Raw genomic sequence first — 25,072 nt, 5'->3', positions numbered from 1 at the left:
TTCTCTTTCTTTCTTTCTTTTCTTTCTCTTTCTTTCTTTCTTTTCTTATCTTTCTGGATAACCCACTGACACCTCATCTTCTTCACCTGCATACTGCATCTTAGTTAATTGCATTATCATCTACTTGATTATGCAGGTGAAAAGCCTCAGGTTTATTTCTCCTTCTCGACTAACCAACTCATATTCCATGGTCACTAAGTTCTGTCACTTTTATTTCAAAAGGGTGTTAAGCTTGTTCCTTCCTCCATGCCACCACTGCCATTCTTTGGCCCAGTCTCTAGTGATCTCTCCCTGGTTTCCCCAACTAACAACTCTTTTTTAAAGTACAATCTCAACATTGTTGCCAAAATTACTCTTTCAAAATTCAGATCTGATCACGTCATTTCTCCTAAAAACCTTTAATAACTCTGTGAGCTTACACAATAGAAATCAAGCTTTTGAATATGAATATGACAGAAGATCCAAAATCTGTCTCCAAGCTCCTTTATTTTTATTTCCTGGCCTCCTTTCTTTGGATCTACTTCTACTCCAGATATACCAGGTAATTTTTATGTTCAGAATGTGTCCTTCACTCATGCCTTTATGCCTTTGCTTTTGAAGTCCCTTATCTCCTTGTCCTTTCTGACTCCCCTTTTGTCCCCTGGATCTTTGTGTGACTTAAGCTTCCACCACTTATCACTGTTTATCTTGGGCTATGGTTAGTTGTGTATGATCTGCTTCCCTCACTTGGCTCTGAATGCCTTGAGGGCACTAGAGCAGATGAAGATGTAGCATTCAATGAGTGTTTATGGCTTTTATTTGTTTTCTGTTTAAAAGGGTCCAGACACTATGAGGCCACTCCAGCCAAAAGTGTGGAAAAGACAACTGCAACAAGATGTTAAAACAATATTCTTTTCATATGAGAATCTACTGAGGGGCTGGCCTGATTAACATCAGGTCACAAAAATGAGAGTGAAAAATTGCCCCTTCCCACGTGCAGATGGACACAGGAAATGATATCAAAGATTTGTTTCTATCAGATTAAAGACACAAAAATGGGACGGAGGGGGATTTGGTGAGAGGAGACTGATGAGGGATTCCCCACACTGTCTGTGTATCACACTTCTCTTTTGTGGGGGAGGTGAGGGGGGTGCTACCTTCCTATCCTAAGTTTAATAAAGTTATTTAAAAGAACTACTTGGAAAGCACTGAAATGTGTTCCATGGTGTTGGGGGACACAGATGTTGGTAGACACTAGATTTTTCAGGCTGGAGAAATCTAGTGGCTAGAGGAAGCTGATGGCTCTGATTGGCAGGTCTGAGGAGCGCTGCTGAGTTGGGATCTGCCTCCAATAGAGTTATTAGGGTAGGTGACACATGCAGGCCAGGTGAGAGATAGGTGGGAGAGAGAGCTGGAGAGAGATATCTTGGGTCCTGTCCAGTAGGACTGCCTCGATGGGCTAGATGCCTCAGTAGAAAGAGGCTGGAGGTGTATCACTGGATGTCCACGGAAAAAGAGAAAAGATCTGCTTAAGCCACCACAGTCATGGAGTGCACCATCCCCAATCAAGTAAGACCTCTCCTTACTTTTTCTAACCCAGCAAAACCAACACCTGTCAGGAGGGAAACATGTGAGTCCATAGAGAAGGAAACAGATAGCTATGCCACAACCTCAATGCAGGCTTGCAGCCTGAAGGCAAATCCATGGTACAGATCTTACGCCATCCGTTCAGCGTTTTCATTATTTCATGCATTGGACGTTTTAATGTCTGAAATGAGCCTCTTTGTAATCGAGACTTCTTTTTATAATCAAAATAATTTTATGATCTGAGAATGACTAAAAAGTCATGGGTTTGACCAAGTCTTCAGCTTGAGGCAGGGGAAGACTTCTTTCACCATTCAGTAGGATGTTTAAAGGAACTGTGAGAGACAAAAATAAATTTGTGTTTTGATCAAAATTCGTATGAGTCATGCTTGTTCAACATTCTGGTTACATAGGAAAAGATGAAATATTGGTACTCCGGTATTCACATAATGAGTGTTTTCTGCTTTTTGTGCTTTTGAAGCAGAAAAATGGCTGAGAAGTCCCCTTTTTTGGCTTATGTCTTAGTTTTCTGATGCTAAAGAATATCAGCATATTTTCGTTTACTAATATTCCTAAAATTCAACAAGGCTGTCTGAAGTGTGCATTCCACATCTAAGGCTTAATAGGGGTGTCCTCATATTTTGTGCTGTGAACTGCAGATCCTTGTTTTCATAAGGAAAATGTAAGTGATATGTCATGCTTATAATGAGGCTGGAAGCAAGAGTGATGTTAAAATATTTAGTGGCTGGTACACTATTATAAGTTAACATATATACTAGAAAACTTGCTTTTATTCTCTAAACAATATGAATTATGAGACTGCTTACGGAGTGATGTGTGTTGTAGTACAAATAGCTCATACAATTTTCCTAGAAATTTCCAAATAAATTGTTGAATTTTAGAAATTTTTGGTTGATCTTTGCTTGACTTAGATGTCACTTGCTGGATTTTTTTTTTTGTACAAGCCATGACTTGATGCAGAGAACCGCATAAAATGCTTCCAATGACTTCAAATTGATTGTCATTGGATGACTTGTATTTATTTATTTGAAAAAAAAAAGCATTTCTGTTTACATAAATGATATTTATTATTCATAAACCTGTTTTATCATTTGCTGAATACCAAATATATAAACATTTTTCTAGCCCTTGTAATACTGAAATATAATAAGGTATTATATATCTTGTATTTGATATCATTAACTGTCATAAAAATGATTTATTAGAATATTTAATTAGGTTAAACCTAATCCATTAGATGAAACATCTATTGTTGGGCTGTTTGGGTTAAAATTCTGGCTCTGCCATTAAGTTTGAAATGACCTAAGCGCCAGTTTCCTCATCTGTAAAATGATGCTGCTGATAAATACAGTATAATTAGGAGTTAACGCATGTTTTTAAGGATGCCTGGCACAATCACTAAATAAGAATAAAATTAAAATTGGTAATACCCACATCAGTTGGGCTTTGGGTAGGTTTAAAATGGAGGTGACTATGAATATGGACCATAAAAAACTCCTTACCTTAGGCATCTGTTAGTCCGAATCATCCCATAGGCTAGCCTATCTATTACAACATTCTTCTGTTTGTGGCCTTAGGAACCTGTATTACCCCCTTAGTTTCTGTTGTCTATCTTTTATACCATGCTAAGAGTTCAAGCCCTGTGGTGACTAGTCTTCATAAGCAACCACATGAGAGAGGTTCTTAGGGGATTAGTGACTGACAACAGGTCACCATAGTTAAGGTATGGTTATATGTGCATGAGGTATTTGCCTACCAACATGTCACTAGAGGCACTATCTCCTCTGGGGGGTTCCAATCTCCTTCTGACTTGTAATGTGGGGATGAGGTAGGCAAGTAAGAGCTGTGGCAGGCTGTCTGGCAGGAAAGCAGGCTGCTAGGTATCAGTATAGACCTCCTGTGCTGCCCATCTGGGCTTCCTGCAACAGTTTGTAAGGCACAAGCTAGTTCTCAGGAGCCTTTGGGGGACAGTAGCCACTGGTGATGCCTGGAAGCCAGGGCTTTTGGGGGGACTGGAGCAGGATCTTGAAGACCTTCTTCTGTCCCTTTGTATAGGCTGGAATCAGAGGACATCTGTGGAGCACAGAAGAATAGGTTTGGGTGGCCAACGTGGGCATTGGTAAGGGGGAGGAGGCTTGGGCAGCAAGTCTTTCAATATTGAAGCAACGTATTCAATTAAATAACATGTAAGTTGCCTGAAGATCAGCCTTGGATTCAAGAACATTGGCTTGTCTAGGCTAGAGTGTTCCCTACCTATGCCTTTCTTTGTTCCTAAGAGGAATAGGCAAGTATCCTATATGTTCAGTCCTACTGAGTAAGATAATAGTTTTTATCATTTCTCACTTGACAATGAGATCTTTACCATAAGTGGCATGACAAGGAAACAAACTCCACTGCAGTTTTTTTTTTCCTTGATTCAGTGATAAACATAAGGGGTGTGCAGAAACTTAGATATGTTTATCATGGATGTTAACATAAACGTTCCTTTTTTTTTTTTTTGAGACAGGACAAAAGCTATAAATATTGGTGTTCCCAGTTCTTCGTCACCCTGAGGATCCCCGTCTAAACCTACTTAACTCTCTGGCTCTAGGATTAGGGGCTCTAGGATTTTGGACTTTTGTTTCATAGAAAGAGGAAAATATTGGAGAGAAAAAGTGTGCCTAGGTCAAGGGTTACAAACTCTAGATCTGTAGTTTAATGCTTATCATAATGAGTGAAAGAAGAGGAGTGGGAGAAAACAATAAGCATAGCTGGGCATAGTGGCCAAGTCAAGGGAAGAAACCCCATCTCAGAGGTATCCATGGACAGCTCTGATCAATGGTCACCAAGAGTGAAGATCCAAATCTGGGATGTGTGTGTGAAATTTCTGAAATTTGAAAACTCTTGGAAGGCCAAATAGAGCCTATTTGGAGGCCACAGGTTTATTACCTCAACTGAGGCCTGGGACACAGATTGTCTCGGAATATAAGGGATTAGAAGTAGGAACAGCTGAGGCATATTTGTGAGGGGAAAGGCATGAGAGGTGGAAAAAGGGGCTTTAAAGAGTGTGTCTATGATGCTGCTTCATCATGCTCAAGAAAATCTAGTGAAGGGCTTAATATTTTGAAACAATTTTATGTTGCTAGACTGCATACTTTTGACAATTTTCTAGCCCTAAATTCTTGAAGTCTCAGGTCTACAAGCAAGTGCCACATCATAAACAAGAAGAGGAACACTGATCTTTCTGTAAGTTACACTGAATGTTATCCTGTCGTCCTCCATTATTTATCAGTTATTTGTCTCTTGTCAAGGCAAATAAACCTTTCCTTGCCTTGTTAACTAATAAAAAAGAAACCAACAATTTTATGGTGATTCATACTACTGGACAAATTTAATTCTCGTGGTGTGAAGACTCTTGAGTGACAACATGTGTGCTGATTTTAAGGAATTATTAGACGTACACTAATAATTCTTGCTAGGTTCTACAAAATCTTCATTATTAGCAAAGGCAGACTGAATGAGAAGTGATGCCATTAATAAGAGAAGTAGGTTTTAGTCGAGTTAAAATAGTCTTGAGGGCTGGAAAACGTCTAATACAGACAGAAGTATTTCCTTTACCAGTCACAACTTTCTATGTCTTGGTTCCTAGTTTGACATCGGAGGCAGGGATGCTGTCTCAAATAGTCTTTGGGATAATTTTTATCCATTAGAGGCCTGCAATGGAGCTCTTTCTCCTTAAACACATTAGCAGGGACTGAATGAGCTGAGTGTTTCTCAAATTTTTGAGTGCAGATGAATCACCTGGGGGAATGTTAGTAAGTTGGTCTGGGGTGGAGCCCAGAAATTTGTATTTCTATCAAGCTCCCTGGTGAAGCCTGAGCATAATCTGAGCTGTAAGGAGCTAAAAAATGAGCAGGGGTGCAGCTATGCCATATGTATGTTTTTGTGGCCTGTACAGTATCAATTCCTCTCTTCTGGCAGGAGTAGCCTGAATTAACTTGGGAGGAAATGTTTCCTCTCTGTGATTAGCTCAGGTAGTATGGAGGACAATAAAGCCACTTCTCCTCTTATTCGCCTACTATTCCAACCACCTGTGATTGACTTGGGTATGTGAGCCAAGCCTGGTCAGTTAGCATAAGTAGGCAGGATATCCAAGTATTAATAGTTCAGTGATTTTCAGACCCTGGATTTGAGCTACTACAAAGGGGCTTTCTTTGATAGGTTGTGAAATCTGGAGTTTCTGGTGCCCATTATGGAAGGGGACCCTGACTGAAAAGGAAGCCAACACAGAGGAAACAAAACTGAAAGTTGGAAAAGGAAAGATTCCTGATGACATTGTTTGAGGGCCTGGATCCAGCCATGCCTGAGGCAGATACACCTGGGTAGTCATTTACTTGAGCCTACAAATTCACCTTTATGTTAAAGCCCGTTTAATTAGAGTTTTTGTCACTTGCAAAAGATAGCATCCTGCTAATACAGTAGTGATAAAAATAAATTTCCTTATTAATTGAGCTAATATAAAATCATTTAGTATAGGGCCTGACACATAATAGAAACTCAGCCATAATAATAGCCTTGTTTTCACAATTTTTCTTTGGTTGTATTACATACACACACACACACACACACACACACACACTATATATATATATATATATATAATTTTTTTTTTCCAGAGGAGAAGCAATTAAACAGTCTGAAACCAAAACTAGCAGTTAGGTGACAAGCAATTTTATTTTGCAAAACAATCACTATACAGCAACAAATACATTTGCAAATTTGATTGAAAAACATGAACTAACTACAACCAGCCATTGAAGAAATGCCTTTCTATGGTAACAGGCTCTAGAATTATCAGAAGAAAGAAACCCCCCACAGATTTGTAACGGTGTGTTGGAACCTTGGAATCCCAGCATACAGAGTATACTTTTTGTTGATTTTTTTTTCTTTTTGCTAAAGTTGAAGTAGATTTTTATGATTGACATTTTATTTTCTGAGTTTGAAAATAAGCTTTTTCCTGCAGAGGGTCTTGGCCTTCACCTACACACCCAAGCTAAAATCCTAGGTGTAAAAAAACCCGAAACATCAATACTTATTTTAGCATGTCAATCTTTGAAGGAATGCTTAAAATTTCCTTACCAAGCCATGAGTCTACTTTATCTCTGGTATTTAGACCATGAGTAGTTTATTTTCCTTATTGTGACTTGAAAAATAGAAGAAAATTGTAATTGCTATGTCAAAATCAACCATTCAGATTATTTAATAAAATACTGACGTAATGTTATATATTGGCTGATTATTCCATGCTTGCTGTATTACTCTAGGGGTGTGTGTGTGTGTGTGTGTGTGTGGAGAAGGTCACTACAATCAGTACATTCTTCCATTTAATGGCTTGCTTTCAGCCTTCCTCAGCCATACCTAGCTGGTGTTACACAGGTGTCATGCTTGTAGGTGGGATGTCAGCCCATCACGCTGCTGGAATTCAGCAGGTGAATCCAGAGAGAGTTGGTTCCTAAATGAACGTGGCCTTTGGAACTCATCAAGAACTCGGGTCTTTCCTGCATCATTATGAGGTATCCAATTTTTGGTTGCAAGTGACCCAGAGGGTGAGTTCACTGGAGAAGTTGGCCTTTTAACTCTTCACAGCTCTGGATTACTTATGTATTCTTATACAGGTTCTCAAAGGCTAAAGCCAGAGAGAAACTGGCAAAGTAGATCTAGAATTGAGACCACAAAGATTTCATTCCTAGATCAGCGTATGTGTGTCCCCACAAGAGTGGTGCTCAAAAAGCTTAATTTGAGTCGTTATCTTGAGAGTGAAGGCAAGATAGGTTCTACCCCTTAACCCCACAAGAGACATTTAACCTGTGTGTTTCTCTCTTTTACTGGCACAAATGATCAGTTCCTTTCTGTTAACTTTAATAAAGAATTGTATTTCCATACAAAGCAAGAACATTTATTCATTATAATTTTGTTGTGATTAGAAATAAACGTTTATTTTAACGCCAAATAGTAGTTTGGTGCCTTGTATAATCTTTATTTTTGATATGTATTTGTAATAAACTGACTTTTAGTTGTAGAATGTTTACCTAGTGTTAACTTACATAAAAACTTTAAAGAATGTTGAGAAAAATACTTATTTCACAGGTTAAAACTTTTCTAATGAGCTGTTAACTTCTTTCTAGATAAATTTAATCATTATTTAAGACTATCAAAACATGTAATAAAATACCCTAAGTCTCCACACACCTTTCTTCCATTTTCTGCTGCACTTCAAGGGAAGCTGATGAATAAATTGCCCAGATTGGTCGCATCAAACCTCACAGCAATTAATAGGCAGAAAATAGACATATCTATGATCCTAAGGTTTCTAAGGTTTTGACTATTATATAAAATAACTGATTTATAAATGGTTTAAGACATGTTTGCCTGTGTAAAATCTCTTAGCTGAGAATGAGTGGTGTGGGTTTGCTCCTAGGGTTTCTTGTATGGCAGTTACATTGGTTGCCATATCCACTGGGTCACCAAAAAGCACCTGTGTCTCTGTCTCTGCATCCCTTGGCTTTTGACTTGGATGTTTCTATACCTCCCCATTGCCTCAGTCCACCCTCATCATTTCCTCCTTTATATTCAGGAACTGATTTGGCTCAAAGAGATCATACGCCTAGTGGACCATATGATTTTAATAGTTCAGATCCAACCTACCAGCCCTGAGCAAGAAAAAGAAAAGATAAAATACTAAAAAGTGTCCATCCAGCCTGGTAGCTCTTTGTCTTAATCAGGCCATTGACTATTTCATTGCTTATTTGTAAGTCTAAGATGAATGATTTGTGAGAGGAATTAATTGATTTGTGAGTTCTAGACTGTATAACTCAGTATATACCGTCAGAACAGTATTATCTCTGATAAATCATACTAGATCACACTGTGTTACTTTACAGAGTGCAATGTTGGAGTCTTGGAAAAAAACTGATTTAGATATCTGTGTCTCAAGTGTTTTATAGCTATAGCTTCCCAAAGTATTGTATTTTTTTCTTTCGGATCAGGGGATCTTTACTTTGGGTAAGAAAGACAAACATCTTCTATTAGAGAATTTAATAAACAGATACTATTTGGAAAAATGAGAAAACACGTTTCAAACTATTACTGTTAGTTTCAACTTTCAACTTTAGCAAATGGAAAAAAAGAAAAGTAAAGAAAACATCTTAAGTCGGTTTCATGAATAATAATAGGAATAAACCCCAAACTATCCTGTGATTAAAAATGAGATAAATCCATAATCTTAAACCAACAATCTGTAAACCCTTTCATGTATAACTGGACCCACCCCCACAAACTCCATGTTGGTGAAAGCAAAGAAAAATAATTTTTTTCTAGCATCACGGGAGAGACTTGTATCTGGCACTAAAACAGGGTTACGGCTTTGAGTTGTTACAGAAAGCAACTTCATGCTAAAATTTTTTGTCTTTTTTAATGTATTTTTTTTAAATAGGGAGAGAACCCTGCTAACATCTACTTTGACATACCTAAAATTGCAACACCAAAGGGTGCAGGAGACACAGATACTGTGAATAAAGAAGTATAATATTCAAGTATATGAGGAAGTATCACAAATGGCCACAGAGAAATATATATATATTTATATCTATAATACTGTATCAAACAGATGGAAAGGGGGTGTGAAACTGGTAGTGTGGACACAAATCTAGCTGATCAACTGACATTCTAATCAGACACGAGTCCATCCTAATGAAAGTGCATCATTCCTAAGGGATGCACTTTTACACCACTTCCTCAACCACAGCTCAAATGCTTTGCAATCTATTTTTTTATTTAGTTAAATAATTTATTGGATTGACATACTCTGATATAATTATCCAGGTCCCAAATGTTAATAACTTAATTGAATCTTTCTTCCCATTTATACAAAATAACACTTTAAAAAAACTTATTTCTTACATGCTCTTCCCTTCCTGCAATCAGGCTCCTTGGTTTAATTTAACCTGAAATAAGTTACAATGGGCAGTTTTTATCTTCTCACTCAGAAACAGAACAGTGAAATGAGCAGCTTGGATTTAACAAGGCCTTCAGAATGTAGTGGATAGCCTTCAGGCACATGAAAGGTAAAAATGCAATTTTTAAAATAATACTCCATGCAAAACAGAGCAGAGCAAAAATAATTGTCCAATTGAACCCATGTAAAGCCAGTGTCTTCCTGTTGCAAATGGAAATCAGGTCAATTTCTGCATGTACTATTCATTTTTTAAATATAAAATTGTAACAATTACTACAGTTTGGGGATGAGATTATTTATTTTATGGTTTATAAAGAATGAATATAACACCTGCTCAGAGCCCACTCCTGCCAAGAGCTCATGCCTAAATATTATTATTTCAATGCTAAATGAGAAATATTCACAAGCCCTGCTTAGCGAGTGCAGCAGTGACATCCTCAGCCAAAGTGGCAAGCTGAGGAGATTCAAGCAGGTTGATGCTTCCAGATGAGGAGACGTTGCTGAGTCGTCGGGGTGATGCCACGCTGGATCTGCCTGGGGACTGTGTAATGATCTCAGCCCCATGGTCCACACGGGCTTTAGCATGCTCTCTGAAGTTCAACTTTTGGCTGTCAATCTGTTTAAGACAAGCATCAGTGCTCGTTAACTCACGCATCTTAACTGGCCCCTAGTTCTTTCTCCATCTCCCAGGGCTGATATTAATGACTTCTATTCACCTCTGTTATCCCTACTTCTTATTTGTCCAGGTCTTTAATCTGGGACCTATTTTGATGAAGAGTATTTCAGAAGAAATTTTTTTTTTTTTTTTTTTAAGACAACATTGGCTCATAACCTTGTTTCTTACCTTGACGTTACCACCTCCAGGTACATGATGAGCATTATCGAGAGAACCGACTTTAGCTTGGGCCTTTTCTTTGAAATCTAGTTTTACACTCTCAATTTTCACACGTCCGCCACCTACGAGGGAAGAATTACCTTGATATAACTATATCTTGCATTTGTGGTGATTATTTTCCAAAAATGATTGCAGTAGATAGACTGCTGCAAATCACAAATTTATTAACATTACCATCCCTCCAACCATATATGTGAATGGAATCTTTTAGAATTTCTAGCTTATATCGTTTCGTCAGATGATCCAAGACCATAACACCCTTCTTATACCATTATATGGATTGCTTCACATATTAATACCTTTCTCCTTTACCCATGTCTAACCTAAGAAATCAGAGGGGCTTTTCTTTTTGGTATAACAAACACTCTAAAAACTAGCAAAATGAAAAGATCTTATTTGAATCCTTTCTAAAAGTTGGAACATTTAGTCTCTTATTTCTAAGGGACCAAATTAAATTTAAATGAAACTCTTCTTTATTCTTCATAGTAACAGGTTACTTATCCAAAGAAGATTTAGGCTGAAAGTGGTGCACATGTGGGCAATATATTCATTTATAGATGTTCAACATTGAAAGCTTCAGTGATGAAATGAGTCAGGAGCTAAGTTGTTTATGACTAGTAAGCTTTAAAAGCCTCCCATTTTAATTCATATATGGAGTGACAGATCATCATCTCTTTCTTGTATGGATGCCATAGGACCAATTTGACGCTGACCTTGATCTGATAATATTGAGACAGAGTTTTGACCACGCCATTTTCCCTAATGCTAATCAGTCTAGAACCCTGATCTGCTGATTGTAACAGAGCCACGCTGCACTCTTCAGTGTAGTCTTCCCTATCTCTACATGTCTTTCTCAAGCTCGCAAATATGGAAAGTTCTACACTAGCTAAGTTATTTGTTGTCCTTGAGCCTGTCCTTGACCATTTCTGAGTGTCTGCAGATGTGTTTGATCTGCATAAAAAGTGAAATGAGACTCCTTATTTACTCATCTCCACCTAAGAGATTTGCTTTCACTTTAACAGCAACTTTGTTTTGAGCACATGCGTTCTTCTGGAAAGCCAGTGGTAACGTAGGTCTCACTTGTTGGTTGTGATGTATTTTGCAGACTACATATTTCAAAGCTGCTCCAACAAACATGTTGAGTATATAAAGTGCACCTTGCTTGGGAGTTTGATTTTGAAAAAATGCCTGAGGGACTGTATGGAAATATGAAAGAGATTTTGCAATTTTGTAATCTTGTTGCTCATGTATCTCTGTAGACGAAGGAGGAAGGTTTGTTAAGGCTTCACAGGTCTCTTTAAGTCATGAGGTATTTTTCTCATGCAATATCTAGACATCTATGTTAATATCCAACTGCCTGGCCAGGGGCCTCTTGAAATTATATTATACAATTAGATTACATTTTAGAGAAACATCCATTTTTTCCTCTTTTAAGGCTTATAAACTGTATGATGTTATTTAACTCATGCTTAGAGATGTAGTTATCCTTCCCTCAAAATATGCCTCATTTTTTAGAGCGTTATTCTTCCCACATTTTACCTGGCAATATGGGTCTCACTTGTTGGTTGTGATGAGATGAACATGATTCGTAATGATTTCATAAAACAGACTTATCTTGGTTAGAAGTTAGAGGATGTTGGACTTTCAACTAGATAAGAACAACTTCTTTGTGATCTTATTTTTGTATTTTTGGTAGCCTCTGATAGAAATCACTTACTTTTCTGATTATATGTTGTGTCAACATAATCTTGCTAAATTTTTGCTAAAATGTCATTTTTTTATTGTTGAAGACGGTCTGCTCTGTTGCCCAGGATGGAGTGAAGTGACAGGATCATAGTTCACTGCAACCTTGACTTCCTGGGCCCAGGTGATCCTCCCACCTCAGCCCTCTGAGTAGCTAGGATTGCAGGTGTGCACTACCACATTCAGCTTATTTTTAATTTTATTGTAGAGATGGAATCTCACTATGAACTGTCTTCTGAGAGGGAAAAACAATAACATATTATTGACCCAAAACATATTCAGAAAAGGAAGCTTAAGAAGTCTATTTCTGATGACGTCCCTCTAGAAATTCTTATGCAACTGTTAGAGAATCCAGATATCTTAAACTCAGAAATCTATGTCTTTGATTTTTCAAATAATTCTTTCACCCATCAGGAGCAGTAATTGTGAAAGACTATTATCTTTGTCAAGCTTTATAAATGAAGTTGAGAAGAACAGATATTTCAATGTGTGCCTCCAGATGTTTATTTTCTCTTTAGATATTCCACATTCCAGAATAACTTTGTGAAAAGGTTGCTGCTGTCAAGGATTATTATGCTTACACTTCTTTATGAATTTAGTCATTTGATTCAGTTATAATAGAAGCAAGAGCTAGATTTAGAAATAGGTGGGAGTCCATGACAACAGCCTTTTATGACCAACAAATCATACACAAAATAGTTCCTTGGCTATATAAATTTTTTTCCGTACATCTAGATCACAGGTGAGTTTGACTAACTATAACCTTACTGTCTAGGTTAAAGAGTGCAGCATTTTCTTCTGTATTCTGAAAGAAAATAGGCAGTGTTGCCAAGTATTCCGGCCATGCTGTTGACACAGCAGTACAAAGTCAATTCAGTGTTTGTACACTTCAGCTGTGGACAGGGGAATTTCGAAGATATGCAGTATGGGACAACCTTCCTGCTGCCTCATGAAAAACAGAGAAGCTAATTCCATGGCAGCAGGTCTGAAACTGGTAGTGAAGACTTCATAAATATAGTTTGTAACTCTTTGACTTGCTTTATAACGGACACCCATTGACAAAAGGAATCCTGATTTCCAGATGTTTTCAATGCATTTATCCATTTTGAAATTTATTCTACCTATCTTTGCTTTTCAACCAATAATTTATTAATAATTTTCTCCTGACTAGCAGAATAATTGTCAGCTAACAGCTCAATTGTTATTATACCTTGTTTCATGGGAAAAAAAACCTATTACTTTGTTTTTATGTTAAGATGCCAAACACAGTTAAAACCACTTGCTTTCCTTTTGTTCTCAGGGATAAATGAATTGTGTCAAAATATTCTCAAGAAAATTACAAATTTGACAGTCATCTTTTATTACATATCTATGGAGGTAGAGTTTTTTCTTTGGGACAGGGTCTTGCTCTGTTGCCCAGGCTGGAGTGCAGTGGTGTGATCATAGCTTGCTGTAGCCTCGAACTCCTGAAACTAAGTGATCCTCCTGCCTCAGCCTCCCAAATAACTAGGACTACAAGCATGTACCACCATATCTGGCTTATTTTTATTTTTTAATTTTTTATTGAGACAGGGGTTTCCCTATGTTGCTGAGTCTGTCTCAAACTCCTGGCCTTAAGTAATCCTCCTGCCTTGGATTCCCGAAGTGCTGGGATTACAGGCATGAGCCAACATGCCCACTCTACAGAGGTAGAATTTAACAAAAACATGTAACACATGATATTCAGGAAAAGTGACTCATAATGTTAGATTTACATTTTAAAGGGAGAAAATCTCCCAGTAAGTATGAATATAAATTCTACTTTGGAGCACTAGTCGTATGAGATACTTTGAAAAACCAAAAGAGGTTCATGGTCAAATAAGTTGAGGAAACATTGCATTCTGCTGGAGATTCATGGAGTTTACTGACCTAATAAAGAATCTGAGAAATTCACCAGATAAATACAGTTCTTCAAGCTTTGCAAAGCACAATCCTTATTTTACATAATGTAGAAAGCCAATTTTAGGAAAAAACTTTGGAAATGCTACCTTCATTCAATGTTATTATATATGAATACATGATCTGATGTATTTTATAGACTACATATTTCAAAGGAGCTCCAATAAGCATGTTGAGTACATAAAGATAAATGCATCTTATGTACCTTTTAATTTTTAATTAAAATGTGTCCTCTTCACTGTATGATTGGGTTCACTTTTCCCCAATGAAGATGCCTTGAAATTTTCAATTTTAGTTTCTATTAATAAAAATGTGAAGTATCCAGATTTTAAAACATCCTTCCAATTAGGTATTTTGCAACAACAACAACAACAAATTTTCTCATCCAACCAAAAAATTGGAATATTTCTTGATTCCAATTAAATATTTCTCAAACTACTAAAAATTATTTATTTACCTGGCCTGTGGCGGATGTTCTTCAGAGAGCCACATTTGGATGTCACATGGCTTAGGTCTATTTTCTTGGTAACAATTTGTACCTATGTGAACCACATAAAACATGCTTAAAATAGTTCAAACATTGACAAAAACCCAAGCTCATACATAAAATTTAGAAACATACCCAAAGTCACAACATGCAACAACATAGCTAGAAACCCAACCTGAAGTACACACACAAACACAGGAAGACATATTTTTCCATATATTCTCCCACATGTTTGGATTGGAAAGAAGAACCCAAGTGAAAGAAAACCCTAGAATAGAAGATTTTATTAGTTGAAAGCAGATTATGACATAGGAGGATAGAAACATATTAACAACGCAAGCTTCCACTCAGAGAACTAAGCAACACTGTGTTAAACCCTTCCATAAGCAAAGAGCCAAGAGAAGAGATGCATTATTCTTTATAAAGTGATTTTTACATAAAAGTGACCAATGTTGCTCATAGTTACAAGAAGACCAACATTGTTTTAAGATGCAAGAAGTTCTGAATGTGCTTTTCTAAGTTGTTATTACATTGTCATATCTTAGCTAGATGAAATTTTTCTTTCATACCAAATTATAAAATGATAGCAATATGTTTTTTCTTCTGTGTGTTTTACTGAAAATATTTCCTCTCCCAATATTTGAAGCAGTGCTTCTCCAAGTTTGGTCCATTGTCATCTGCATGAGAGTACTTGGGAATTACTGAATCACAGGCATCATGAGGACAGGGCCAGGATGTCTGCATATTTAAACAAGGGATTCTTTCCTAGAGGAAAATTTAAGACTATTGTTTTGGGAGATAAAGCTCCTCCACTTACTTTAAGATCTTTAATTATCCTAGTTTATCCTTTTCCACTTAGGTGTTTTGTCCAGCAGCACCTGTGTAAAGGATAGCTGGGTTCATCCTCTGATATCCTCAAGGTAATTACCAGGACTGGGGCTACTTTCATGAAAGTACCACATGGTATATCCTTATAGTCTGGGGAATAAGGAAGAGTGGCAACCACGTAAATGTAAAGATTAACCCTGAGGCTTAGCCTAGCATACTTGAAGCGGGCCAGCAAACATTGCTATGGACTCTCAATGACAGTGACAGTTTTATGCTCAGTGAAGCTACTTTGATTATCAGGCAACAGCTGCTTGTAGAAGGCACTTGCTTCTCTCTCTCTCTCTCTCTCACTCACTCTCTCTTTCACTGCTTGATTCTACTTCTGCCCAGTTGGGAAGCAAGTAGCCAAGAGTTACTAGACAGGTGAGACTCTAGACTCAACACCTTGTAAATTACTTGAGTAACGGATGATCAGAAACCGAAGTTCAAAGAGATAGGATCTGTAGAATATAGTTAGCCTGATCACCTTTGAAAAACTATTCTTATTTTATAAAGAACCATGCTTCCTTTAGCTTGAGATTGACCATTTCAACTCTGCCTCAACCACACTTAAAAAACATGGAATCATCATTCCCTTCCTCTCACAGGATATTATTTACACTAAATGAAAGAGACAGGAAAAAAAATCCCATCAAACTAAAGTGTACACTGGACTTGAATCCTTTCACTTTGAATTACAGATGAACCATGCTCCACTAGTTTTGTATTATTCTAAATGATATCCTTACTTTCATGAATAATGAACCACTGAAGATTGACATTACATACTTTGGGCATTTACAAGTATATCAGTCTTTGCCTCATGGGTAATGTATATGGAGCTAGAAAAATATGTGCCCAGCTGACTTTTGCAGTGGAGTAGAAACAATGTGAGAAAATACATTGAAGACAAGAACGCCAGCGACAAAGTTGGCAACTGAAGTGGTTTTGCCATTCTCCAGAAAACCATGGTGCATTCCATCGAGGTTTTCTTTCCCAAATCAAAGCAAGAAATTCCCTGATGATCTTACAGGGAAGGAAGGGAAGTCCATCACTGAAAATGCAAGACTACAAGCTATCACACCAGGGAGACATGTGGGACAGCAGTGAGAAAGGAGCAGTGTGTTGGAAAGAGGTGGGAAAGAAGGCAGGGTGCTGGCTGTGCAGGTGGCTCCACGCAATCAGGACAGCTTTCTAACAGGTGCTTCTACTTACATTTCCGCCCCCAGCCGAATGTTTGATGTTATCCTTGGAACCACATCTGGACTGAACTTTGCTAAAATCGATCTTCTTGTTTAAAATCCTAACCTAAAAGGAATTGGAGGTAATTTCACTGTGCACTTTTCTATCAAGATGCTGGATAAGGGGAACCAGAATGGGTACCATCAAAGAGGCTTTAGATTCCCTTCCACCTACACATTCATTTAAGAGAAAATATCACTCTGGAACTGAAGAACCGTTATGTCATGTAAATCTGAGCCCCTATTCTTCTGCACCCTCAAGGGTCAAATGCAAGAGAGGCTTTGAAATCCCACTGTACTTCGGTATGATCTGGAAACAGTTGTACAGATTGAAAAACAAAACTTGAATCATCTGTGATGGGGAGGCTACCAATGTTGTCAGCAACACTGGGACTCAGGCTCACTCTAGTTAAGGGTCAATAGTGGTTAACACTAAATCTTGTTCAGCACAGGACCCTAGAGGATATGCCATTCCCTCACCCCATCAGAGTCAGCCATCACAATTATCGTACACTTGACTGTTCTGTTGGTCCACACAGCACAAATGGGGCTCACACATGGTGAATGCTCTACATCAGAGTTCTCATTCATCTAGGGTAAGAACCCCCGGTTTCCCAGGATAGTCAACAAAGAAAGTTTGGGTTTCACAATTCCCTTGTAGGTTTGGTTCAGTGGCCTCCTGAAGGCCCCTTTCTGGCAACTTCTCAAGAGCAGTCATTTTCCATGAATGATCATATGGAAGCATTATTTCCATTTTTAGAGGCAAGAAAACCTATTGGTCAGCTGACATGTAACTAGGTCACACAGATATAGGTCAGGCCTTGATTGAGGCCAGCAGATTTGAGGTTAGGTGTTTTATTTGTATTTTTGGGAAGTCAAACATTCATCTTGAAGACAACAGCAGATCCAGATCTGGAAGGGCATTACTCTGGTTTAATATACAATGTTACAACTTTCATGACTTATTTCATATGTCTTTTGAACCTTGCATCTTTTGGAGGACAAAAAAGCAATGTAAGCATGGAAAGAAAGCTTTATTTGTGTTATTGTTATTTGTTCATTTTGTTTTACTTTGGTTACTTCTACTCTCTTCTCTTTCCCACCTCTGCAATAGTTAAAGAAAAAAAAATAACATTTTCAATGCTTTAGGGGACAGTTTATCCTCTTATTAAAAAACTCTAAATAAATTTACCCTAGATACACAGCCACCTGCAAGAATATTAACACATCTTTTGGTATTTCCAAAAAAGAATAAAAAATTCGAAAAGATGTTGAATCTTGACTTTTTTTTAACTAGGCAAAGCTTAATTCACAGTGCCTGCCTAACATTGACAAGATAGCTTGTTCCTTGCAGGGAAATATCATTGACAATTCTCATCAGCAACCCACGGGGAAAGCCTCTTGTCAAAATTTGAATTCGGAAGACAGAATTATTGGGCTACTCTTTAGGGCATAATAAAAGCTGCAACTTAAACAGGGTTGAAGATATTCACAGAGTCTGTATCTAACAATAAGTGTAGTTGCACTATAAACGTTTCATATAAGATGGAGATAGTTTTAAACCAATAAAGACCATTACATGTAAAACCTCATGGAGAAATTATTTTCTGAAGTTGAAGGCAAATCATTTTATTTATGGCCATATCACCATAAATGTGCCCATTCCCATCTAGTCTTGGAATTTAAGCAGGGTCGAGCTTGATTGCCACTTGGATGGGAGAAAGCAAATAATTTTGACTTATTGTTTAAAATAATAATACTTTAAAGGATTCTCAATAAATATCTAATTATTTTGGCAATGACATAGACATGATGTGAGCTATTTTACTAATCCTTGAGAATATACAGGATTTCATACTATGTTTAAAAAATTTAATTTAGAGATCATTAGAGTACCAATCTAGTGACTCATTGCCAAGTGATCACAAGCCAAACATGAAATCTGATTCACTTGTTACAAAAATAGAAATTCTAAATTCAGTTGCATAAATCTGTTTGACATTAACATTTAATCAACTGTTTGACCATTTTTATGATTTCCAAAACAAATGATTCAATCCTAAATGATCACATTGCCAGCATTATTGAGAGATTATTTAGAATCTTAAAGTCCTACAACTTAAAATCTGACTTCTGTTGATTTTACCCAGATTCTCTAGAAAATCACAGATATTCTATCAAAAAAAAACTGCTTGCCTCTCTTGCAGGTAGACTTTCTCCACCTATGTCTGCTCAGCTTGTAATATGAAACAATCCTATCCTTTCACATGCATTACTGGCACTTTCTTTACGTATTTCCATATTGCAATAGGTTTATATTATATTTTTTTGGTCTAAAATGAGGTGAATTATGACAGAATAAATGTAACTGGCCTCTCTAGACTTTTGTTTTCCATCGTTCTTAATGGTAGGGTAGAAAGAAGCATAAACCTCTTTGGATAGTGGACACTTACTGCTTATGAAGAGTTACACTCTAGTTTGACAACTTGCACCTGAATGTTCGCCTATTCCACGTGACTCACATTTATGCCGGAGCAAATTTACAAATTACTTCACGCCAAAGATCTCTAGGGTCAATTACAAATAATCAGCATCTTAGAGTTCATTCCACAAACAACAGCAGTCCTCAGAAACCATTTCATAAAATAGAAAAATACATGGCTGCTGTGAAGGAGAAGGTCATATTCTAGATTAGCTTTAAAAAACAAAAAACAAAAAACAAAAAACGAACAAAAAAACAACAAGAGTTACAGTTTTAACTCTGGGTTCTATGGATAAATCTAAATAAATATTTATTTATTTGGGAAGGGATTTTCAGTTTTAGAAAAACATTTGTTTTCCTAAAAATCTATGTCAAGGGAAAATTATTTTAACATCTTAGAGATTGTCTAGAAAAAAAATTAACTTCTATTTGACGAAAAAACTAATTTTCTGTGCTCATGATATGAAGGAAAAATTCTGAATAATAATTGCTCAACATTTTCTCTAAATCACATTTTAATCTCTGCCAATTTATTTCAAGAACTTTTTTTTTTTTTTTGAGAGAGAGTCTCGCTCTGTCGCCCAGGCTGGAGTGCAGTGGCACGATCTGGGCTCATTGCAAGCTCCGCCTTCCGGGTTCACGCCATTCTCCTCCCTCAGCTTCCTGAGTAGCTGGGACTACAGGCGCCCGCCACCATGCCCAGCTAATGTTTTGTATTTTTGGTAGAGATGAATTTTCACCGTGTTAGCCAGGATGGTCTCCATCTCCTGACCTCGTGATCTGCCCGCCTCAGCCTCCCAAAGTGCTGGGATTACAGGCGTGAGCTGCTGCGCCCGGCCTATTTCAAGTAAAATTTTTACTTGCACTATTAATACAAAGTAGGGTATTTGAAAGAGTGTGACAACCTTTTTTTCTACATACTTCATAGCAGAAGTGAAAAATAGATTAATCAAGTGGGTCATCTTCCTATAGCTCTCCCCTATTCAAAAATTCCCCCAAGTGCTCTATTTCTTATTAAATACATCAAAATTTCTTAGCGAGGCAGCCAGAGGTCTCAGCAATTCCGATTCTTCAGACTTCTATGTTACTTTACATTTTGGCCAGACTCTGCTACATTCTATACTTTAAGGACTGTGTTTACATTTAAAGTTCATCCCTGCGTTTTGTTATTATCTCTCCCTAGGGTGCTCTCATTCCAAGTTGAGTCTGTAACAGATTCTTCTTCAAGGTTTGGTGCAATCAGTACCTCCAGTGGGAGCTTGCAAAAAAGGATTCTAGTCTCAGGAATTTTATGCAAACATTGGTGATTTATTTGCACAAATAGTTGGCTTTCCATTCACATAAGGGTCATACAGCATGAAGAGTTGTATAAGCATAGGTTAATGACATAAGAAAATTCATCAGAATTGCTTTATTTTAATTTTGACTAATTCTTTCTATTCTTCCACTATGATAGAGAAGAATATTGCAATTTCTTTCTGGATATTCTTTTTTTTTTTTTTTTTAAATATCAATATATTACATTACCCCAACTAAAAAAAACTGCATCAAAAATAAAACAAAGCCAAAACAATAGGTATGTAGTATTCTTGGTTAGAAATATTTTAGCAAAAATATGGCAACTAGTGGATTATAAGCCATTTCACTGAATAAAGGAGTCTATAACAAACTTGGTTCTCTTGGGAGGAAAACATATTTCCCCACATCCCTGTGACAATAAGATGCAAATCTATAAAAACTGGTAGAACATTAATAAAAGATACAAACAATATCAATACAGTACTGAAGAATAGTTGAGACAGTTTTTCGTAAATAAAATGCTTTAAAATGTTTCTCATTTTCGGAGTTAAAAATCAAAGGCTAGAGGGTCCACTGGATGTCACTGAAGTCCCCAGGGTCTCCCAGGCCCCCCTCTGCTTCTAAGTAATTCATAAATGCAGCCATGGCTGTGTCATCATTGTCATCTGGATATTCTTTGTGTGACTTTAGTTGGATTTTATCACGATGGTTTAATTGAAGTGATCTGCCACAGTGCTCTCTCTCTCTGCATATATTTAACTATTCCTTTCAATACATTAATACCTGTTCCCCTAAAATAGGGTTGCTCTAGGAAAGGACTGAAACAGAAAATGCAGGATATGCCTGCAGACAAGAAAAAAAATCTCTAAGAAACACGTAAAATGAAAGAAAATACATTCTCAATGTACAGTTTTTAGTAAAACAGTTTGTAAATTGGAGGCATTCATCCCAATGTCAACTTGAATTTCTTGAGCAATGAGATATTGATTTTTTTTTTAAATTGACACTCTATGACGCTGCTCTTTTTATCAAAAGATCCACATGCCAGCTCAAGGTGGTGAGATGTGGAGGGTGACTAGGAGTCAAATAATTTGGATTTGTCTAGATCCCCTCAGGCATCCATTAGGTATGAACCTAGGTTGCAATACCATTTCTCTTTTCCTCCATCTAAGTTGTATCAGAAAGAATGCTTTTGAGAAAGGAGAGTGAACAGTGGCACTCAACTGACTTCCCTTTAACCTTGCAAGGGATTAAATTTCTCCTTTGGGTTTCCCTCATTTCTCAGGATGACATAAAATTAAGCCCTCCTTTGTTCTTGCATTATGAAAATACCCTCTTTCAAAAGTATTTTTTATTTCATAATATTCATTTTAACGAAAACTATATGGCCTCTGTAAAATCCTCAGGTATCCTATACTAAAACAAACTATGACTACATCAGATAGTCCTGAAGATTGAAAGTTCTCTGGCACACATATGATGTTCTTCAGAGATTCAGCTGTTAAAAACTTTGCACTCTGGTTAAAATGTATGCAAATATTATAATCAGAATTTTAACCATCCCTGCCTACATTGAACAATAGTTTCTTTAAAATTCTTTATATCCAATATAAACAATATGTATATTTAAATACACATTTAGGAAGAAATAACAGTTTATGTCAAAATGCACAATTCCACAAAACTCTAAAAGAAAAGTTGGAGAGACCAATTTTCCTATGCAAGCTGTGTCACATGGCACAGAAAGCAGAACCACACTGAAAAACCCTGGGTGAGTGGATAATGCTGAATAATTTGGAAAGAACGTTTTAGTGGAATAGACATTAATGAGTTTAGTCACTAGACCCATCATTAAGTATTTGTAAGTGGTCTCTCAATGGGCGCTGGAAGAAACATTATGAGTATAACAGTCATTATGATTCATGAAAATGAACAGCTAATGAACTTTTTCAAATTTGTATACTATAATTTTTTGACATTAAAGTTTGTTCTTGTTTAAATTTTTAAGAAATTCTAAGGAATAGTGGGCCAAATCAGTGAAGAAAATAACTTTTAAATACTCTGCTCAGTTATCTGAAAATAACCTCATTAGTTCCTATGTCTTTGTTTGGCTTGTGAATGAACAGCAGATAAAAAGGCTCAACAGGCCTTAACTTTGCAAACCCAAAGTGGTAATTTTCTCATAATTTTTAAAAATTAATATTTACTCAACGTAACTCTAAACCTTTTCATTACTCCACAAAAGACATTTGAATTATAGTTACAAAATTCTATTGCATAAAGACAGAGTCCTGATCTTAGGGAGCTTTCACTCTGATATAATGATGACTTTGATATCAAAAACACAAAACAAAACAAAAAAAAGCCTTGTAATAAATTTCTTTATGCTGGGTTGACCAACAGTTTATAGGGTCATTTTATGTTAAAGTTAAGTTTAAGTTAAAAGTTCATAGGGTATTTTATGATTCCTCTTATTTAGCCCTTATTGTAGCTCTCAGAAGATGGGAAGAAATGGCTTGGAAAACACTTAAAATTAAATAAAGGGAAGACATTAGAGGAGGACAAGAAACAAAACAAAAAACAAAAAACCTCCCTTTTGCCTAGGTTGCAGAGACCATGCCTCATTGTTTCCCATTCCTCTTTTCTCATTTAGTGCCCAGCAATCTTAATAAATGTTTGATGAAAGAATAAATATGTGAATGAGAAAGAAAACTCATTGCAATCTTTCTCTCTTCATCTTATATGTTATAAACATGCTTACATGTTAATAGCACCCAGTAGACCTTCACAGTGGTAACCATTATTATGATTTCATATAATGAGGGAAAATCCTGTTTCACTCTATTAGTTGCTTCCAGAATTAATCCATTTTCTTAAATATGAAATTGAAAGTAAACTATGTAATTAGCATTTAAAGGGCCTAAAAATGATCCGAGGGTAACAATATGGTTTGGATTTGTGTCCCTGCCCAAATCTCATGTTGAATTGGAGGAGGGACCTCGTAGGAGGTGATTGGATCACGGGGACAGATTTCCCCCTTGCTGTTCTAGTGACAGTGAGTGAGTTCTCACAAGATCTGATGATTTAAGTGTGTGGAACTGCTTCCCCTTAAAACAGGAACCTTCTTCACATGGTGGCAGGAGAGAGAGTGGAAGTTTGTATTCTGCCATGATTTTAAGTTTCCTGAGGTCTGTCCGTCATGCTCCCTGTTAAGCCTGAGGAACTGTGAGTCAATTAAACCTCTTTTCTTCATTAATTACCCAGTCTTGGGTAGCTCTTTATAGCAATGTGAGAACTGACTAATACAGACAATGCCTAAAACTTTATGAGAGCATATTTAAAAAGATTCCACCTCACATTTTACTAATTTTATTTCCTTCTTCCTCCCTCTCTATGGCTTTTCTTCCCTCGTTACACCTGTCTTCTATTTCAGAAACACTGCTCTTTTACTCAATTTCAGCTTGCCCTTGTGGTACAAACACATATGGAATATATTAGAATACCTAAATGAATTTTTTTTGATGAGCTGTAATGCATAACTACTATCATGCTCCAAGTAGTACCATGTATGTGAGAGTTTAAAATGACTTAAGAGTCTATTTATATGAAACGGTGCAATATACAAAAATAAGCATGATTTTGTTGCTTCCGGTCTACAGATAAGGACAAAAAAAAAAAAAAAAAAATCAGTACTGAAGGTAATGCAATACTTTAACAGAAGAGCTGGACCACTAACTCAGCTCTTAAATCCAATATTCTATTTGATGTATTATTTTTCAATATTCTTTTAGACCAGGGGTGTCCAATCTTTTGGCTTCCCTGGGTCACATTGGAAGAAAAAGAATTGTCTTAAGCCACACATAAAATACACTGAAACTAATAATAGCAGATGAGCTAAAAAAGTCGCAAAAAATCTCAAAATGTTTTTAAAAAGTTTATGAATTTGTGTCGGGCCACATTCAAAGTCATCCTGTGCCACATGTAGCTCCCAGGGCCACAGGTTGGACAAGCTTGGTTTAGACAAACATGGAAAGTTTCTCTGGATAATAATTGTCATGACATAAAACATTCATAATCATTCAACAGTGTCACTAAAGTAATGCACTTCTCCATGAATATGGCATAATACATTCATTCGATTTTCATTGCATAAATATTTACTGAGCACCTACCATGTATGGGACATTATGGACAAAATGGACCTCATCTCTGACTTCATGGAGCTTATGGTCTAGTAAGTGAAACAAGATAGACATTAAATAACTAATTATACAATGGAATATTTAATGAAAAATGTGGTGAGAAAGTTTGGTTACAATATAGAGAGTACATCAGATAGAGCAAACAACAGATGTAAGGAAACCAAAAATTAATAACCATTGTGGCAATATCAACAAGAGAGCACTGCTTAGGCTAAGATAGTGCAGAGCAGACTGAGTGAAGTCGGCAGATTTAAGAGCTATTCAGGGCACAAAATCATTAGCACTTAAAGATGGTTAGGATATGGGATGAGACAAAGTGAGAGGAAAAGTTGACTCTTAGA

General features: G+C 36.8%; 1 protein-coding gene across 8 annotated transcripts in view; it reads right to left on the bottom strand.

Moving 5' to 3' along the window:
- Positions 1–6,278: 6,278 nt before the first annotated feature.
- The window catches only part of MAP2 (microtubule associated protein 2), a 310,609-nt gene continuing 291,815 nt past the window's right edge, over positions 6,279–25,072 (bottom strand). For 6 of the 8 annotated variants that reach the window (XM_031936513.1, XM_031936515.1, XM_031936518.1 and 3 more), the window contains 3 exons: positions 14,611–14,692; positions 10,422–10,534; positions 6,279–10,193 (listed from right to left, as the gene is read on the bottom strand). In XM_031936513.1, the coding sequence (XP_031792373.1) occupies positions 9,978–10,193; positions 10,422–10,534; positions 14,611–14,692 (411 nt within the window). In that variant the 3' untranslated portion in view covers positions 6,279–9,977. Of the gene's footprint in view, positions 10,194–10,421; positions 10,535–14,610; positions 14,693–16,722; positions 16,816–25,072 lie in introns of all 8 variants that reach the window. The other 2 variants (XM_031936512.1, XM_031936514.1) reach the window with 1 other exon arrangement.

Source organism: Piliocolobus tephrosceles, chromosome 11, assembly GCF_002776525.5.
Source record: "Piliocolobus tephrosceles isolate RC106 chromosome 11, ASM277652v3, whole genome shotgun sequence".
In the NCBI taxonomy this organism is placed as follows: domain Eukaryota; kingdom Metazoa; phylum Chordata; class Mammalia; order Primates; family Cercopithecidae; genus Piliocolobus; species Piliocolobus tephrosceles.
Note: the sequence above shows the minus strand (reverse complement) of the source record. Positions and strands in the feature narration are given on the sequence as shown.